Source organism: Garra rufa, chromosome 2 (genome assembly GCF_049309525.1).
Source record: "Garra rufa chromosome 2, GarRuf1.0, whole genome shotgun sequence".
Lineage (NCBI taxonomy): Eukaryota > Metazoa > Chordata > Actinopteri > Cypriniformes > Cyprinidae > Garra > Garra rufa.
In genome coordinates, this window is record NC_133362.1 from 29,357,950 (window position 1) to 29,379,475 (window position 21,526).

Sequence of the window (21,526 nt, forward strand, 5' to 3'; positions counted from 1 at the left end):
AGAAAATGATTAAGAGTGATTTAATGTCACAGAACGTGGAGAAAACGCACACCTGTCCGACAGAGAATGATGTTATTACACCACCTTCCTTGCGCCTCTTCGCTTCTATGCTGCCTTTCTCTCGCTCTCGCTGCACTTTCATCACTAAGAGCGATGAAGCTTGTATATAAACTCAGTGAATGGAAACCGGGGGGAAAGCAACAGTGGAGAACTAACACGAGGAGCCCACATCAAATCAATACAATTTGCGTCAGGTTGAATACCGCACTCGTAATGAAATATGGCCACACTAACCATTACAACAAAATTAGATGGGGGACACTGGGATATCCTCTGGTACATCTGGATGCATGCAGACTGTTTATGAATTAACTACTGCATCGATTTCAGTTTGAAATAATGGGTGGCCACATGTGCATCTTAAAGGGGTAGCTTAACAAATAATCAAAGTTCTCACATCCTCTACTCACGCCTCATACCTTTCCAAACCAATGTTTTTTTTTTTCTTCCATGGAAATGGAGTTATTTATGTTATTTTATGTTTTAAAACAAAACATACAGTGGCAATTTGCTGGTCATTGAGTTTGTCTATGTACACATACATTCCTATTATGTATTATTCATATTCAAATTCAAGTATAATGTTTCCCTCTAATCATCTGGTAGAGACACATTTGCTGTCCTTTGTAGAGATATCACAAAATTAAATGCAAAACCATACAATGTAAACAAGCTCTATTGCATTCTTTGTGTGTACTTTATTTGATTTAATTTTGGAATGATCAAACAAAAATGTCTCACATTAGTTTGACTAAAAAAAAAGAAAGAAATAATAAAATTATTATATATTACATTACATTACAGATATACATATTATATCTATCTATCTATCTATCTATCTATCTACAGTATCTATCTATCTATATATATATATATATATATATATGAAGACTCATTCTCGCCCCCTACAGCGCAATTCGGCTAGGTATACATCTGCGCTAAAATATCAAGGTGAAAGTCATCATAGCTTGCGTAGTATAGACCCAGAATCCATGGTTTCCTTCATACGGTCATGTTTTCCACTTCATGCTACAGTAAAACAACCCCATAATTGGATCAGCCCACCTCCATGTTTGACCATGGAGATAGTGTTCTTCTGCTCATTAGTTTTCCCTTTTTTGCACCAGACATACCGCTGATCTATACGTCCAAAAAGTTCTAGTTTGGTCACATCACTCCATAAAACATTCTTCCAGAACTCCACAGGTCTATCTAAATAAATTTTAGCATATTCAAGCTGACCTTTTTGTTCTTCTTGATCAAGAATGGTATTCGCCAAGATGCCCCAACATAAAAGCCATGCTTGTCTTATGTTCATCTTCTACTCTGGAATGAAATATTTTTCCTCCTTTCATCGGGTCATCTCGCAAGTCTTTGGCTGTACATTGCAAGCTTTTCTCAGTTGCTCTGATCAAACATTTTATGAAATTGTGCATTTTTGGTTCAACACCCTCAAAGGTTTTCTGGTACAACACACTTTAAACTAAGGAATAAGGCTTTTAATGACTTAGAAATCTTCACGTAGCCTTAGACTTTCTAATACAATAAAACTATTTCTTCTCTATAGCTTTTGTGAAAGCTCTGTTGACTTTACCATATTTGCTACTCAACTTCAGCACATGCATGGGATAAATGTAACATCTCAAGCTGATTCAGGTTTTTTAATAGTTTCTAAAGGCTTAATTGTGTTTTAGGATAATTTTGTTCCCTACCACAAAAATAAATGACTTAAAATGGCAATGTTGAATAGGGGTTGAATAATTATGACAGCTGTGTTATTAAAAAATCCTCAAAAACTCAAACACACTATATTATATATTGACATTGTCACTTTTAATATGCCAGTAAACTGTTGTAGATCCAATTTTTATAAAGTCCTGAAACTTCAGACAAGCTTTTATTTGTAAAGTACTGCAGTCTCTGGGGGGTTGAATAATTTAGAATATATATATATTATATATTAGTGGTGGGCCGTTATCGGCGTTAATCACACAATGTTGTGCGGCGCGTTTAGTCAATGAAGCCGGTACTTTGATTAGTAGTAAATCTCCATCACGTGCGTTCAGCAATTAATACACAGAGGCGTAAATCACTGACAAGCTACGCCAAATCGCGCTCAAAATTGAATGCAACGCAGTTTAACTGAAGACTATGCACGCAGATATCCATGCCCGTGCGCGTCTGTGTATTTAACTGCAACGCGCACGTCGCGCAGCCTTTTCCACAGAAGTACATGCAGTGTAGGAATAGTTGGTTACACAAGTTTGTATAGTTAATTGTGTTGTAAATGCAATTGTCAAGCAGTTTGTGATGCATTTTGGAAACAGGAGATGAGCCCCTGGTCTAATGCACCATCTGGCTTGAGAAACCCGTTCTCAAAGACTTACTTTTAGTCATTATTTGGGTAGCACACATATTCTGAATGCTTTTGGCAGAATTCAAATTAGCCATTTTAATCTAGATTAAATGTTGGAAACAGTTCTGCTGCTTAATATTTCAGGATTCTTTGATGAATAAAACATTAAAAAGAACAGCATTTATTTCAAATAGAATTATTTTGCAACAATATACACTACTGTTCAAAAGACTTATATTGTTAGAAAAGAATTCTACTTTTTATTCACCAAAGAATGCGGAAATAAGTATCACAGGTTCCAAAAAAAAATATTAAGCAGCACAACTGTTTCCAACATTATATAATAATAAAAATATATATAAATTAGCATATTAGACTGATTTCTGAAGGATCGTGTAACACTGAAACCTGGAGTAATGGCTGATGAAAATTCATCTTTGCATCACAGAAATAAATAATATTCTAAAGTATATTAAAATAGAAAACAGTTTTTTAAATTGCAATAATATTTCCTAATATTTATTTATTTCCCTGTATTTTTGATCAAATAAATGAAACGTTGATGATTCTTTAGAAAACATAAAAAATCTTAGTGATTCCAAACTTTCAAACAACAGTCTGTGTATTTGCACAAAAAAGCTAAATAATGTCCTAATTGTTTAGATTTTTAGAAAGCACATTAACTTCTTTCACATTTACAACTCTGTGTTTGCATAAAAAACATTGGTCGAGATTTGCAATAATCTGACCAAAAACAGCTACAAATTTGGACGTGCAAATTAATTCTATGTCACGAGGGGGCGCTTTAGGAGCGCAGAAATATTACGGTTTCCCTAAGAATGGCTGAAAGCAAAAGCAGCATTAACGCTGTTTTATCAGTCATGAAATGAAAATGCCAACGACACGTTTCTGAGGACAGTCGGTTCCCTTCAGATACATTCATATAAAGACAACAGTGCCGCGTTTTGACTTTGAAACGTGCAGTGAGCATATTTATTCAATGAAATCATTGCCTCTTAAAGTTTAATCCAGCTCTATCGCGATTCTCGTCTTTCCGTCCCCAACTGTAAGACCTCTTAAAATAATTAATCCTCTTCTTTTACTATTTAAAATATTTACCACTTTTTATGGCCTTAAATTTGATACAACTAAATTGAGGAGTTTTAAGGACCCCATGAGCCCTCTACTTCAGGATAGCCCGTCGGGCAGCTGGTCAAATAATGTTGGTAGCCCGACTGGAAAACCCAATAGCTCCGGGACGTCGGGCTAGCGATTTTGCGAGCCCTGTAAATATGCCTTTATCGAAATCCTTAATGTCTTCCCCTGGCTTCATAAACATAGCCATGACTTACGGTTTGAGTTGCCAGTATGAGACACACATTAGTACAGTATGGGAGCTAAAAACACCTTCGCGCATGGAGCATTGCCTTAACCAGTATCAATCTATTTGACAAAGACACAAGGCCCGCCCCTTCCCTACTTCTGATTGGCTCATCGGCTAGAATGTGACTTGTTTGAGTCGTTGAGCGTTAAAGCTGCTCTCTGGCCTGCGCATCTCAGATTTAGAGAAATGACAGAGCAATATCCGCGAACCTGATTTTTTTTTTTTTTCCGCAGCCACAGTATGCCGGAAATCCGGCGTGGTGCCGGAACGCTATCACCCCTGGATATGGTATGATCGAATGGTCTACTACTGTGCTACTACTGCTCTTTGTAGCTTGGTTCATTCTACATAAAACAACATCTGGATATTCTACTAAATATATCTTTTCATAGAGACAAAAATCATGCATGCTGAAAAGAGAGCCTTTCTAATTTTCAAATGCAGATACAAACAAGCACACAAGCAGACAGACACATACTTGCGCACATACACATGAAGAGAAATATCTCACCTTGGCATTTCCCTCCATTTGTGGGGTCTCCATAGTAACCAGGTAGACAGATCTGGCACTGCGGCCCAGTTGTGAGATTCTTGCACTGCTCACATACACTGCCATTAACACACGTACTGTGGCCGTTACACTGACATGCTGAAACAGAGTGAGAGGAGAGTGTGTTCATTTGATCATTTACAGGTTATCAATGCATATGTCTGTGCATGCGTTTTTATATGTTTACCTGGGCAGGTTATGTAGGCCCAGTCATAGGCCTTTTCCCTTGAACAGACACTGTTGTCCAATACCCTCTCTCGGCTCTGTCTGCTCAGGCTCTTCATTGGTCCACGGTATGATCCCTCAATACACTGGCCCTGTCCTGTGTCTGTAGGGTCTCCACACCAACCACAGTCAGGATGTTCCAGGCACTGACCACATGTACGATGACCTGAACAGTTCTGAGCTAGAGAGAGAGAAGATTTAGATAAACTTTAGATAAAATAGTAAAAGATAAATAAGTATTTCCAGACTCTTTAGGCCTCATGTACCAAAAAATAACTGTGTCCATACCTTTTTAGCGATACTTTTTTTACTGCACGTATTTAGTAAATCCTGACAGTACTATTTTAACGTCAAAAGTCGAATTGCACTGGCACAAGCTGTTAGTAAATCTGGCCCTTAGTGTTGTTATTGTTAACTAAAAAAGTATTAAGAATAGTTTTTGTTTACTAAAATAGAGCTGGAATAAAATATTAATATTTGATTAATTAGAAATGTTGCCTTGAAAACCAACTAAAATAAATAAGTGGAAATACTAAAATTACTAATACTAAAAATAATTTTTCCCCCAAAATTGTTTTATTTTTTTCAAAATTCCATTTTTTCTGTTGTAAATTTCCTGGATTCCGTTTTTTTCCTGTTTTAATTTTTCTAGACTTTTATAGTTAAATTAAAAAAACATTAATTAAAAACATATCTAATTAATTGAAATTATTAAACACAATTTAACAGCAATTTATTAAAAGTCTAACAAAAATGACAATTTTAAGTGTATGAAATCCACTGTATTCTGTATTTTTCCATTAATCTTCTGGATTCCATTTTAATGGTTTGTTCAATTTTGTTAATAAAAAGTATCTCTAATTAGTTGATTTGATAAAAAAAAATGTATTATTAAATTTTTTTTCCAGAGATAATTTGTTGTATATTTACATTTTTCTGGCAAATATTACTTAAAAATAATGTTTAAATAATAATTTTAGTAGTAGTAGTAGTAGTAGTAGTAATATCATTACATGAAGTAATATATTTCTGTCACAGCTTTTTCAAGTTAAACCAAACTTTTATTTTGACGGGTTGCTCTGAAGACTATTAAGTTTATATTTGTATATGATATGACGATAGTTTTTTCTCTAAAGAAACGGTAAAATACTTCATCTAAAATTACACTTAATAAAAAATTATTTCTTTAATTTCATTTATTATTTTTTTTTATATTATTAAGAAACGATTAGTAAATCTGGCCCTTAGTGTTGTTATTGTTAACTAAAACCAAAACTATTAAAAACTGTTTTTTTTTTTTGTTTTTGTTATTGTTGAAATTAAATTTAAATATTGGATTAATTAGAAATGTTGCCTTGAAAACTAACTGAAATAAATAAGTGGAAATACTAAAATTGCTAATACTGAAAGTGATTTTTATTTTTTATTTTTTTACATTTGAAATTTTCCGGATTCCGTTTTTTCCTGTTTTAACTTTTTTTTTTTTTTTTTTTTTTACACAATGTCTTAATGGTTAAATTAAAAAAATATTAATAATAATCAAAAAAGCATGTCTAATTAATTGAAATCACAAAACACAATTTAACAGCAATTTAAGGTCCTATGAATTCCTATTTTACTATTTTTCCCCTCAAATTCAATTTTATTTTTACCAAATTCTGTATTTTCCTTTAATTTTTTGGATTACATTTTAATGGTTTATCAAATTCTAATAATAAAAGGCATCTCTAATTAATTTATTTTATTTTTTTAAATTAATTATTAATTTATTATTTGATGTATTTTCAGAAACACCATGTTGTGTATTTACATTTTTCTGGTAAATAAATTATGGTAAATATTACTTAAACAATAATGTTGTAATAATAATTGTATTAGTAGTAGTAGTACTATCATTACATTAAGTAATATATTTCTGTCACAATTTCTTCAAATTAAACCAAACTTTTATTTTGAAGGGCTGCTGTGAAGACCCTTAAGTTTCTGTTTGTATATGATATGACAATATTTTTTTCTCTATATATTATCTCTCTCTCTCTCTCTATATATATATATATATATATATATATATATATATATATATATATATATATATATATATATATTATAAAAAACGTACACGTATAAACTGATAACAATTATTTATTTTTTAAAGCGGTTAGGGCAGATTTAATGGGGAATTGCATTTGGGGACATTTGTCACAACCAAAATTTTAACATCTACATAGGGTATGTTTAATGAATACTATAGCAGTATATAAATAATGCTAAAATAACACTGGTAACCTTTCAACTAAACAATAAAATACCAAGTAATATCTCTTTGTGTAAATGCTCAGACTATCAAAGAAAATCTGCTGCAGGCTTGCAGCAAAACATCTTGGTTATGTATGTAAGATCAGATACATTACATACTTGTCACGAACAAATAACGCTAAAACAGTTTCGGCTTTGCTTACCCACAAACCCCACCTCTGAGCAGAGGCAGCCCACACACATGGGCCTATTCACAAAGGGTCTGTCTTCTTCAGTACAAACAACCTGTTATAATGCTTACCACTGAAGTGTGGATGAAATATGGCATTTAAAGTGATGTTTTTATAGTCAAGTAAACAATTATTTGTTTGGCCCAACAGAAAAGACCACCACAGGAGCTGTCTTATTGATCTCCAGCAGGTAAATATAAAAACTCCAGTGACAGTCACTGGAGCTGACAGAGAAAAGAGAGGGAGACATATAAAACAAGAACAATAAAGGCCTAGAGACCCCAAACATCAGCTTATTTTATCTAAATAACCTAAGACAAAAAATAAGAGAATGCAAATGCATTTTCACAGTCTGTCAATGAAACTCGCCAAATCTATACGCGAGACATTCACAAGAGGGAGAAGATAAAAAAAACAAAAAAAAAAACAAAGAGAAAAGTGTTCACACCTCCGAAAAGTTGCAGCAACTCTTAGTTTATATTCAGAATTACACTACAGTGCCTTGCAAAAATATTCATACCCCTTCATTTTTTTTTTTCACATTTTGTTTTGTTGCAGCATTATGTTAACCAGTTTTAAATTAGTTTTTCCCCACATCAATTTATGCTCCATACACCATAATAATGACAAAGCAAAAACCAGATGTGCAAATTTTACAAATTTATTAAAAATAAAACATTGAAATAAGTACATTGCATAAGTATTCATACCCTTAACTCAGTACATAGTTGAAGCACCTTTACAGCCTCAAGTCTTTTTGGTTATGATGTGACAAGCTTTGCACATCTGCATTTGGCAATTACCTGCCATTCTTTGCCTCACCTTTTCACCTCTCAAGCTCTGTCTCGGGCTGGCAGACATTTTCTAGAGTCCTAGTTGTTCCAATCGTCTTCCATTATGGATAATGCTTCTGTGAACCTTCAATGCAGCAGATTTTTTTCTGAACTCTTCCCTAGATCACTGCCTTAACACAAGTCTGTCACTGAGCTCTACAGGCAGTTATCTTGACCTCAGGACTCAGGGTTTTTGCTCTGATATGCATTTTCAGCTGTTAGACCTTTTTCTGAGAGGTGTGTGCCTTTCTAAATCATAATCATTCAAATGAATTTGTCACAGTTTAACTCCACTCCAAGTGTAGTAACATCTAGAAGCAATATGAATGCTCCTGAGCTGAATTTCGAGTGTCCCAGAAAAGGGTATGAATACTTATGCAACGGGATCTTTTCAGTTTTTTTATTTGTAATAAATTTTCAAAGTTGTTACAAACCTGTTTTGTGCTTTGTCGTTATGGTGTATGAGATGTAAATTGATGTGGAAAAAAAACTAATTTAAAGCAGTTTAACATAATGCTGCAACAAAACAAAATGTGAAAAAAAAAATGAAGGGGTATGAATACTTTTGCAAGGCACTGTATATAAATCTATTTTGTTGCAAGGCTTAAAATGTATTCCATCTTTGTGTTGTTGACTGACCTTTTACTTTAAAATAAATGCATTTTGTGCCATTAAATTATGAAATTATGTGTGACATTCAGAGTGCCGGACATCTGAGACGCATGGGACAGTGTCACATGATTTACATTTTCAGTACCTGCCAGTAGGGTTTTCTATAACAAAGTTTCCCCGAGCCTCTCAGTAATGACCTCCTTTCATTTTTAGACATTTGTGTGTGTGGGAGCAGAAAATGTATGCAGGCGATAGGGACAGAAGTAGCGTCCATCAATGTACCCCGCGACCAGAGCCCGTCTAATGGGTCCTTAGACAGTGCGAGGGTCAAAAAGTGTCTCAGGGTTAATGGCGAGGGCAGATTCTAAGAGATGTGGAGTGTGTTATTAAAAACGGGCCAGAAAGGCACACTGAGGGAATTCCACCAGTCAGTGTGATTCGCAGAAATGAAAGTAAGACAGAAAAAAGAGCTCTTTGAAGTGCCAGAGTGTTTAACCTTCTTTATAATATCCAAAAATGTCCTGTTTGGAGACATAAGGAGCTGCAGTTTAGACATTTTCACAACTTTCACAAGTCTAGGATATTACATTGACAATATTGTTAAAAAATAAATTATTTAATATTAAAATATATACATATTAAATTTAAAATTATTTAAAAAAATGTATAATAATAACCAGAACAAACACCAAACCACTGGGTGAACTAAAGCTGTACTGATTATTCCAGGATGAAAAAAAAAAGTTTTCTGACATATTCTGTAGAAGTTACAGGCATATCTGCATGTGCTTTTGCGTTCTTGATCTAGATTTCCACAGCGCACAGATGTGTTAGGTGAACTCTCTACCTCTCTCCTCACTCCTGCATTATTCACACCTAGTACAATGATTCATTTTGCCATGCCGTGTATTCGGCACAATCACAGAGAGGTGTTTTCATAATTACAAACACAATTCTCATCTTCCCTCTCATTTTCTCTCGCTTTCCCTTTTTTGTGCTTTAGCAAAAGATAGGAGGATTATCTTTAGCCAAGGACACCTACACATTCATTACATATGCAAATCTACCCAACATTCTCAATGTTGTGTTTTTTTTTTCTAAAAAGTACAACTTGCCTTTACTTAATAAGCACACTTGTGGGTTTCTACATGGATTCAGTAGAAAGTTTCACAAAAGGTCATTATAAATTCCAAATTAAATCGAGAAACAAGTCCTTATTATAACAGAAACTTGCTAGCGGCACTGGTTCAGACTTTATAAAAAAAAATCCCCCAGTAGCTATGAGAACCTGTGTTTTTTCTAACTTATGTCTTTCATAACGATATGTGGGGACATTATTAGCACCATAGATTTTCAATAAGACATCAGTGTAAGTCTACTGTTTCATTTTTTCAAATGAAACTTTTAAAACAATGAAATATGTACACTACCAGTTTTTTAACAGTAAGATTTTTTATAAGTTTCTTCTGCTCACTAACACCTGTTTCACACATACTCCGTACGCAGTGCGTATGCAGTCCGTGTGCGTTACGTATGCAGCGCAGAAGCAGCACAGACTCATTTTGCTTTCACACAGGACGCGTTTGCAGTCCGTTCCTGATCCGCGGCTGTTTACCACAAACACAACATTTATCCGTTATTTTGATTTTAAATCCAAACGTGCTTTTTCAGCATTGTGATACTCTTTTATCACAGTACACTAATACAATAATACAAGACATATTCACGTTTAAACTCAACGTATTATAAACAACGTATTATTCAATGCACTTGACTTCTAGATTTGTATATTAAGTTGCTCAAGCAAGTTGCAACACATTTAAACACAGCATAGGTAGGCTATAGCTTCCTTTTCTTATTGAAATTGGGCTATCACAAATATTTTAAATTAAAACTTACCACAGACAGAAACAGTCGGCTCTCTGTGCCTTTCTTTCGCATTAAATCTTTATTAAAAACAATCTTTTAAAGAACTTTTCTACCTGGACAAGTGCATCTATTATGTTGCCTTGTTTATTTAAAACTGCACTATTTTAAACCTAGCCAAAAAGCCACGTGTTGACTGTGAAACACAGTAGACTGCATTTATATGCATTTATGGTACATTTCCGTGTCAATCCATGTTCATTTTTACAGCGAATAATGCGCTGTCACTTTAATTCAGCGCATGCAGCGCAACGCAGCACAGCAAAAAATAGATTCTGTGCCGAAACGATTCTGCTGCAAACGCACCGCTTCTGGGACGTAATGCCGGACAGCAACCGCGTGCAGTGTGAACGCTCTAATCCGTTAACATGGGTGCGGAAAAAAATACGCAACGCATACGTACTGCAGATGGAGTATGTGTGAAACAGGCGTAAGCCTGCATTTATTTGATCCAAAGTACAGCAAAAACAGTGAAACTATGAAATATTTTTACTATTTAAAATAGCTGTTTAAATATATTTAAATATATTATTTATTCCTGAGATTTCAAAGCTGAATTTTTAGCATTATTACTCCAGTCACATGATCCCTCTGACATTTATTATTATTAGTATTACATTGAAAACAGCGGAGTAGAATTTTTTTCAGGTTACTTTGATGAATAGAAAAATAGTTCAGAAATGTTCCGCTTTAAGAGCTGCACAGATCCAATATACTGTTACACGCGTATTTTCATTCTCAACTGTTTACATTAATTTGAGACATAACCGACGAAAGTTTACACGAATAATCACCAAAGGCCGCATTTTGACATATATTTGCATGTATTTGACCGTTTAGGTACGCATCTTAAGCTAAACGTTCACTTTACTTGTTAAGTGTTCTGTTCCGTCTCTGAACGCATACACAGAACAGCACAAATTCTCTTTCGTGTTTTTAAAAGCATGACATTAAATAAACATTGATCAAAAAATCAAGCACATCCCATTTTATGCAAGTCTTGTTACATGATTTTACTGATCGCAATCCGAAATCCGAAATCGCAATCAAAACTGAATTTCGATTAATTGCACAGCCCTACTTTGGATATTTCTATTCATTAAAGAATTCTGAAAAAAAAAAGTGTACTCAACTGTTTTAAATATTTATAATAATACGTTTCTGAACAGCAAATCAGTATATTAGAATGATTTCTAAAGGGTCATGTAACACTGAAGACTAAAGTAATGATGCTGAAAATTTAGCTTTGATCACAGGAATAATTTACATTTTAAAATATATTCAAATAGTTGTTTTAAATTGTAACAATATTTCAAAATGTTACTGTTTTTGCAACAATCAGGGTAAGCACAAGTAATTGTTTCCTGTGTTAAGACCTCAATGTATAATCACGAGCTGCAGGGTTTAATTTTTTATGTCTGTGTATGGTTTTTTTGACACTCAAAGCCTTAGGTCCCATTGACTGCCATTATATGACTGACAGACTGCAACGCTTTGAGTTTAAAATCTTTGTTTGTGTTCTACTAAAGAAACAAAGTCACCTACATCTTGGATGCCCTGGGGGTAAGCAGATAACATCAAATTTTCATTTTTGGGTGAACTATCAATTTAACTGCGTTAAATATTTTAACACCATTAAACTGGAAAGATTAATCACCTGCATTAACACACTCATTTCGCCAGCACTACATTTAATAATAATAATGCACATCATTTAAAATATATTTGTGAAACTTGTCTAATGTGGAAACTCTTGTCCACAATGACTTTCAAAAAAAAAAAGGACAAAAAAAATAGAATTGTTAGTAAGATAATTTTGAACAGAAAATATGAAGAGGAAAAAAGTATGCTCATTATACAGCTTTACCTTTTGCCTGAAGAATGTTCACACATTCCTCTGTGTTTAAAGACTGAATAATAACAAAGACTATAAAACGTTTTTGAAAACAAAAAACCAAAAGACTTCAAACTCATTCATACCATAACAGTGCAACACAATGGACGCGGCCGACTCGCAACATGCTGGCGCATTGTACAATACGGTATTTCTATTATCTCAACTTCAGAATTCAAAAGGCTATATTTGCTGAGCATATTGAGCCAGTGAAGAAGTTAATTTCCATTTTGATTAGGTGCATATTATCGTGCTGTCACACTGTTGCTTTATCTCTGTCTGGAGCTTTGTTTAAATATGAAAACTGCACTTTCTCTAATTAAATTATCCTCCATCACAACAGTTCCATCGGTGGCGCCTTTCACACCAAAGAATCACACAGCAAAATATCTGCTTTGCCCGTGAACCGACTCCTTGGAGGAAGAAAAGATATCCTCTAGCAATTCACTTCCATCAGAGAGCTGACCTTAATGATGTTTATTGCCTGACAGATCGCCTCTATGAAATACAACCATCAACATCCAAGTTAACAATGCACCGGAGGCCTTTGGTCTCTGCAGTCCAGATAAAATCAATGACCAGCACATCCACAGAGAAAGAACAGTAATATCTGTGTAACTCTATAATGGCGAACGGAAGGCCAGGTCGTGGTCTCAGGGTCTCAAGGCCATGAAAGACTTTCAGCTTCTTGAGACACTACAGACAGGCAATTTCGCCTGTCAGGTTTTTGTAGTAGAATTTTTTTCTGAAGAAATATGTTGGTTATTAAGCATTATGCCTCTCAGTTGGACTGCATATCTATTTTTCATTCTCGTCCCTGTTGCAGCTGCTCATTTACGCCGCATTACGATGCCAGCTCCGGTGGCTCTTAATGCAGAAGGAAAGAATGATTCCACACGTCTTCAAACTTGCTGATGACTATACAAGGTAGGTCCGCGTCAGCTACTCCTAAGGCTTTTCTGAGACGATTACCATCAGTCATTTCAGATACTTTGCCATGACTCTGTGTTGTTTTGGACCACATGATATCGCTCTTGTGTATAGGGACATTTCTGCAAATCTACTTAGAAGGAACTAAAGAAGCTGTTGAATCATAAAGTGACTGAGCAGAGATCTGAACAGCCTCAGCCTCAGACACTGTGCCAATGGACCGCCCCACAGTTTACACCAGACCTGGGCATTTTACAGCCCCCGGGCCATATCCGGCCCTCTCGATATCCTTGACAGGCCCGCGTGAAGTAATTGGTTAATTAAAATTCAAACGAAAATGGGCCGTGCAATGACCAGGTCTGATAAAGAGAGTCAACGGAAATCTTATTTTGCTATTTGACCGCAACAAATAACTTATAAACACGCAACCGCGCTGCTTTTATTTTGAAAGCAGCTGTATTTTTTTTATTTACGTTACATTGCGTCCGTGCGTGTGACCGTATACGCACCCTCACACAAATGTGTTCGCGATCACAGGACAGCTTTCAAGAGTTCTGCGTTAGCGCTCAAATATGTCAGCTAGCATTAAAAAAGAACGAATGATGCAGAATGTAGAGTTTTAACAAGACATGGACTTCTAAGTATTTATTTACTGAAGTCAAAGGTAAAGCTGTGTGCTTAGTTTGTGGAGAACAGATAGCTGTGTTTAAGGATTACAATTTGAATCACCATTACGAGACTAAACACGCAGAGAAATACAAGAATTTGACGGATACAGAGCGGGCGCGGACATCTGAAGCTTTGCTCACTAAACTGCAAAAGCAGCAAGGACTTTTTACAAAGCTTCATAAATCGAGGGATGCAGCAGTCAAGACCAGCTTTGAGATGTCCCACAAAAATCGCGAAAAACAGTAAGCCGTTTTCAGGTAAAACAATCAAACACTGGGGCACTTATTGCTTTTTATATGAAGTATATGGGACGCTGGTCTTTAAAACACATGTACTTGCATTTTTGTATAAAGTTAATAGTTTTTGAAACTTAAAAAATGTGCATTTCCAGACTTAAGTGCACTTGTTCAAGCCCAACACAGGCTAGATTTCTTTTACTGAGCAAAAAAAAGAACTCAGTTAAAACAATCAAACAACACTGGGGCATTTATTGCTTTTTTATAAGAAGTTGATGATCTTTGAAATACTTATACTTGCATCTTTGTTTAAAGTTGCTAGTATTTTACACTTCAAAAATGCACATTTCCAAACTGTTTTTATGAATGTTTATTAAATTGGGATACATTTGTGTGCTCCACATTTTCAGTCTCATTGTAGCGTTTCATTTATTCTTTTTTTACGAAGAGATATATATTGGGCAAAACTGAGTTGTGTATTGGTTCGGCCCTCAAAAACTGCCCAAGTTTCTAATGTGGCCCCTTGAGAAAAATAATTACCCACCCCTGGTTTACACGCTGACGCCTGATGCATATAAAAAAATGGCAAGGCTGAAATCACCCGTTCAGATTTGATTGGCTGGCTTTACAAACCATCTCAGCAATAAAGCTGAGAACTGATCAAATAAATAATTGTTATATGGTATATTCTCTAGAATGGACAAATTAGTTACATCATCTTTTAAAAAGTATTCAGATTTTCTTTTTACTGAGACTGTCTTGCCATTATTTTACTGCAAAAAATAAAAAATAAAATAAACAAAATCCTATTTAGGGGTCCAAGCCCCACAGGTGCTAAGCACTAGTCTATTTGTTTTCCAAATGTCTTATTATGCATACTATTATTCTATTTCTGCCCTAAATGTGTCTGTACCTCAGAAAACCTAAGTAGAGGCACCAAACTTGGTGGCATAGTGACAAATTTCACCGCTACTGCAAGCACATGCTCGTAATGGCACTATAGTAAATAGGTGCGACTATAGTAAATACATCTGCATTTCTGTTTATATTTCTATAACTGTAAAACCTAAATTCTTTAAATCCTACATTTCATTTCTGTCTATATTTTTTTCCACAACCTTTAATTTTCTGAAAAAAATTCATAGATGAATGATGCGAAGCAGCAGCTGTGGCTTTGTTTGGAACTATTTTTGTTGATGAAATAGAGCACAATCAGACAACAGTGTTCCTAAAATGTAAGTTACTTACAATTAACTTTTGTAAAAGAAAATGTTTAAAACTGTTGTATAAATTCAATTTCACATTTGCAAACTTCTTTTATAATCATTACAAAGCTGTCTAAAAGTCTTTTGCATTTTACATTTACATTTTTTTATTTGGCAGACGCTTTTATCCAAAGAGACTTACAATTGGGGAATACAACAAGTGATACATCCTAAGGAGGCAGATCGACGCAGGAAGTGCTCATAATACCATATATCAGGCATTGTTAGACGAGTACAGGCTAGAAACTGAAAAATAAGAAAAAGCTCTCTACACTGCACACTGAATCTACTATTTACATCGTATCGCTTTACACTTTGTTATAATGAATGACAAAAACTGCAGTCTGCTTTTACGATCTGTGCTGTAAGGAGCAGGATGCGCATCGACAGAGAAACATTTTTTATTATGGTATTATGGCAAAAGACTGCATTGCACAGCAAACCATAGACACAAATATTCTGCTGCGTTTTTAGCTTATATTGCGCTACGTTTAATATGCAGAACTGGGATCGCTTTCGTAGTCTTTTGAATGGGTAAATACAGAATTGACTTCAATTTCCAAAAATGCCTAACCAGTTAAGGTGAAACGCCACCCCCCCCTCGAAATTCAATCCACTCCTCCATCAAACGACGCATTTGTTTCGTTGTTTGTTTTGAATATGCATTCTCTAGCAACAAAAAATATATATTGTGCCTTTAACACTTTTATACATCACAGCATTGCAAAGATAAGTGAATTAATTTGTCTAGCATTTCATATTTTAATAAACTGGTCTGTATCTACAGAACACAAAGTCCAAACTTAACAAAACTTAACAGTTATAGGCAACCAGACAAGCTGCTCGCCGAGTTGCGTGCCAAGTTGCGTCAAATTCTGTCCATAGGCAGCAATACAACAGAAAAACATTGTAACTCCATGGATATTTTCAGAATTTGTCCATACAATGGAAGTCAATGGTCACCAAGACTGTTTTGTTGCCAACATTCTTCAAAATATCTTCTTTTGTGTACAACAGAAAAAAGAAATTTGCAATGACAAAAGGGTGAGTAAATAATGTCATTTTTGGGTGAACTACCCCTGCAAGTGTTGACTTAAAGTGCCCCTATTATGCCATTTTTAAGGTTACTAATATTGTTTTGGGAGTCTCCTACAATAGGTCTACATGCATGCAAGCTCAAAACGCTTTAGTTTTCTCAAAATATGCATTTAATATCACCTCATTTCCCAGTGATTTTCAAACAATTCTTTTGTGGAAGTTCTATATTCAGTCTCTCTCATTTTTGTGAGCCTGCTCTGCTCTGATTGTTCAGATGGCCAAGTCTGTTGTGATTGCTCAACCGTGTACAGCGCATGTTAGAAACAATATGCCCCTTATTTTGAAAGCTCACTAGAAAATATAAACATCTATTATTTATCATAATTACAGATTGTGATTCAGTGGAGCCAGCTGGTCTAAATAAACTAGGTACTGAGCCGTCTTTTAAGAGCAAGAGTTTCGTGAATCTTGGATTGAACTCCCCGAGATTAGAGAATTAGTCGTCAGTAAAATGACAGGCAACGCAGAACATAGGTGGGCATTGTGCAAATGTGTTACCCTGTGACGTGTAGAATCGATTCTTTCTTTTGAGACAATAACTTTATTAATCATGCACTTTCGGCTTTACAGCTTTGCAGATGGTTTGCATTTACATACAGCTAACATTAAACACTGCAGGCAATATTCGAAATGGCATAATAGGGGCACTTTGATTTGTTTCAGAAAACCCCACAGTTGAAGTCAAAAGTTTTTTCCTTCTGAAGCATCAGTGAGTGTTTGAACCTTCTGTAATAGTTGCATAACCCTCAGTTGTTCTCAGTGTGAAAAGATGGATCTCAAAATCATACAGTCATTGCTGGAAAGGGTTCAATTACACAAAAATGCTAAAAACCAAAGAATTTGTGGGACCTGAAGGATTTTTCTGAAGAACAGTGGGCAGTTTAACTGTTCAGGACAAACAAGGGACTCATGAACAACTATCACTAAACAAAAAAACATAGATGTGGATCATTCAGGTAAAAAAACAGTACTAAGAATCAAACTAAGGTAATTTTTATAAATTCAACTATTATTTTCTCTTATGGACTATACGTAAATGTCTTTTATGTTAAATGTCAGTACTAAATAAAAAAATAACATGCATTAGTATGATCTCTCTTATTTTGGTAAAATAATACAGTTTTGCATATTCTGCAAGGTGTATGTAAATGTTTGACTTCAACTGTAAACACAAAAGAAACAGTGTTTAGTCACTTTACATAACAACCAGACAGTGTCTTACTGTCTAAGCAGGCCAAAAAAAAAACAGCAATGAGGGCCAGACTTTATGCCACAAGTCAAAGTCTGAATCAAATGAAAGGTCTGAGACTAAGATCAGAAAGATTTTTTTCTCTTTGTTCAGGGTCTCGGTCTCATGTACAAGGCTGGACAGACGTCGATAATTTATAGATTTTCCGGTGGAGGCCAGTCAGGGTGTGACAGGAGTTTATAGTGAGTTTGATACCTGCCTGTGCAGCAGGCTGAGTGTTCACAGCATCTGCTCTCTCAGAACTCAATCTCCCTTAGGCTCACAACAGAAGGAGAAAATGAGAAGGCGGAAAGTAAGCGAGTTAGAAGCTGTGTGTGTGTTCACTAGAATAGTGTGTACTCATAACTCTAGCTTCTAGTCCACCATGTATCTTTATGTGCTTGTGTCCTTGATGGTAAGAGCGTGCACTCACCGCCACAGTCTCCAGTTTGCCACTCCAGGCACTGGCCGTAGGGAAAAGAGATGACGTACGCGTTGGAATCCACACAGCGCTTGGTGCTGCCACACCACATGCACTCCATGGCCTGGCTGGTGCAGTTGGCGCAGCTGGTTCGCAGGGCGCAGGGAATCTTACATGGACGAACGCTAAGGTTTGGGCTCACTGAGGGAGGAAAATGCAATAGTCAGTATTGCAATGACCTTAAAGCGAATTACATCATTTAAAATACTGGGCAAATACTGTCAAACTATAAAAACTGAATTTCCTAATAAATATTCAGTGAGGTCCAAAAGTCTGAGACTTTGTGTAAAACCTGATGATCAAGAACAATCCAAAGAGCATATACATATATATACATACACACACATATATATATATATATATATATATATATATACACACACACATTTGTATTCTTTTTTTGTTTTTTAAGAAAATGACCAATCGTCTCACTAGATAAGACTCTTATTCCTTTGAAGCTGCACTCAAACTGCAGTTTGGACCTTCATTAAAGTCCACTATATGGCAAAAAATCCTGGCATGTTTTCCTCAAAAACCTTAATTTCTTTTCGACTGAAGAAAGAAAGACATGAACATCTTGGATGACATGGGGGTGAGTAAATTAGCAGGATATTTTTATTCTGAAAGTGAACTAATCCTTTAAAGAAGATGGTAATAACAGTATTTATTACAACCATGATAGTGACAATGTCTATTCTTATTGTCCAAAAAACGTTTTTTTACCTCCTGTAGAGTAAAAGAAACAACTGAAATGAGCACAATGAGCAGAATAATGTAAATAAGACATGAAAGCGAGCAGAATAAACACAGAGAAGAGGGAAGGACCAGTTGACATTCATTCTTTATGCTCTTTGCGTGTCTGTAGGGGGGAGTGTCCAACTCTTGTTCAAGGCCTAATTTGTGCTTCCCTTGAGTCTCTATTCCAGAGTGTTTCAAACAGGTCCAACAGACACACTGCAGCCAAGGCAGTAGAAGATATGAGAGTGTACTCAGCAGCTCTGCTCATCTCTGAAGTCCAAAAAAGTTAAATAAAATTCTAAGAAAGGCAAGGAACTATAGCTCCTTGTTTTAAAGGGAGATTATTGTTTCATAAAACTTTTTAAGCCATTTGTTCAATACATTATGTATGGAAAAGAACATTTAGGCACATGCAGACACCAAATCACATTCACAAATGTGACCCAGGACCACAGAACCAGTCATAAGTTACATTTTTTGAAATTAGGATACAAATAAGCTTTCTATTGATGTATGGTTTATTAGGACAGGACAATATTTTTAGATACATCTATTTGGAAATCTGGTATCTGAGGGTGCAAAAAAACTAAATATTAAAGGAACACTCCACTTTTTTTGGAAATAGGCTCATTCTACAACTCCCCCCGAGTTAATAAGTTGATTTTTACCGTTTTGAAATCCATTCAGCCATTCTCCTGTTCTGGCGATATCACTTTTAGCATAGCTTAGCATAGATCATTGAATCCTATTAGACCAATAGCATCGCGTTCAAAAATGACCAACGAGTTTCCATATTTGTTGTATTTAAAACTTGACTCTTCTATAGTTATATTGTGTACTAAGACCAGCGGAAATGCAAAGCTGCGAGTTTCTAGGCTGATAAGATTAGGAACTACACTTGCTCCTGCTTCGGCCATATTACGGCAGCAAACTTCCTTGACTATTACGCCGGAATGGGAGTGTAGTTCCTAATCTTATCAGCCTAGAAAATTGAAGCTTTGCATTTCCACCGGTCTTAGTACACGATATAACTACAGAAGAGTCAAGTATTAAATAGGACAAATATGGAAACTCGTTGGTCATTTTTGAATGCGATGCTATTGGTCTAATAGGATTCAATGATCTATGCTAAGCTATGCTAAAAGTGATATCGCCAGAACAGGAGAACGGCTGAATGGATTTCAAAACGGTAAAACTCAACTTATTAACTCGGGGGGAGTTGGAGAATGAGCCTATTTCCAAAAAAAAGTGGAGTGTTCCTTTAAAGGGATAGTTCGAGCATTTAAGACATGAAGTTGTATTCAATCCTTATCAGCACTATAGTGTATACACACTGACCCACACTGCGTTCACCTCCCTGGTCAGAGTTCTGGCCGCTGGAAGTTTTTCAAGAAAGTAGTCACGGTTAGTTTCCGGGGCCTCAAAACTGTGCGTTTTTACGTGAAAAAAATATATGTGTTTCAAAGCTTGATTAATTTACATCACAAAAAACACTCCTGACAAAAATCATACCTCAGTTTTAATCGGCACTATATTCTTTCCGTTTCCATCAATCCGCGCTGCTGTCAGTTCGCACGTTCCGATCAGCTGTTCCATTACACACTCGAATGACAACGACGTAAAAAGTAGAAAATTAACAATGGTGCGAACTTGTAAATTCCCAGGTTGTGACCACAAGAATGTGCAGGGATCGCCGTTCAGATTCCATCGTTTTCCTGTTTCGGATATAGTTATGAGACAGCTTTGGGGCAGTGATAGCATCGACAATAATCGACTGTCTATGTGGTGAGAAAATCGGCAAATGTCATAACTAATGAATTTAATTGAATCTATATAACACAACAAAATATGATGCTTTGCTATATTTGTTATTGTCTGTAACTATGCGGAACGTGTGTCGGTATCATCGTGTTTATAAGTGTGCTTGAAGTCACATACAGGTTGGTCTAAACCAGGTATCTCCAACTCCTGTCATCGTGAGCTACATTCCTGCAGCACCATGTTTTCCTATGACAGGACACCTTTCTCAAATGAGACATTCTGTACAAGCCTGCTAATTACCCGTTGATTTGAGTCAGGTGTGTTGCATCAGAGAAAAACTAAAACCAGCAAGACAGTAGCTCACGAGGACTGGAGATCCCATGTCTAAACTGTACATTAAACAATCTGATGTTTAGACTCGTGTGGAAATTACGTGAAACGAGGTCTAATATAAAAATATATATATCGTCTGTTCCGTCTGACATTGTGCTAAAATTGGTTTCATCATCAGAAGTTTCGTAGTCAGACATGTTGTCAGCGAGTCGCGCTATCAACAGCTGATCGGAACGTGCGAACTGACAGCAGCGCGGATTGATGGAAACGGAAAGAATATAGTGCCGATTAAAACTGAGGTATGGTTTTTGTCAGGAGTGTTTTTTGTGATGTAAATTAATCAAGCTTTGAAACGCATATATTTTTTTCACGTAAAAACGCACAGTTTTGAGGCCCCGGAAACTAACCGTGACTACTTTCTTGAAAAACTTCCAGCGGCCAGAACTCTGACCAGGGAGGTG

General features: G+C 35.7%; 1 protein-coding gene across 1 annotated transcript in view; it reads right to left on the reverse strand.

Annotated features, from left to right (window-relative positions):
• atrnl1a (attractin-like 1a) overlaps positions 1-21,526 on the reverse strand; it is a 326,819-nt gene that overhangs the window by 187,662 nt on the left and 117,631 nt on the right. The window contains exons 18-20 of the mRNA XM_073834640.1: positions 18,186-18,374; positions 4,538-4,756; positions 4,312-4,449 (exon numbers count right to left, since the gene is read on the reverse strand). Coding sequence (XP_073690741.1) covers positions 4,312-4,449; positions 4,538-4,756; positions 18,186-18,374 — 546 coding nt within the window. The remainder of the gene's footprint in view (positions 1-4,311; positions 4,450-4,537; positions 4,757-18,185; positions 18,375-21,526) is intronic.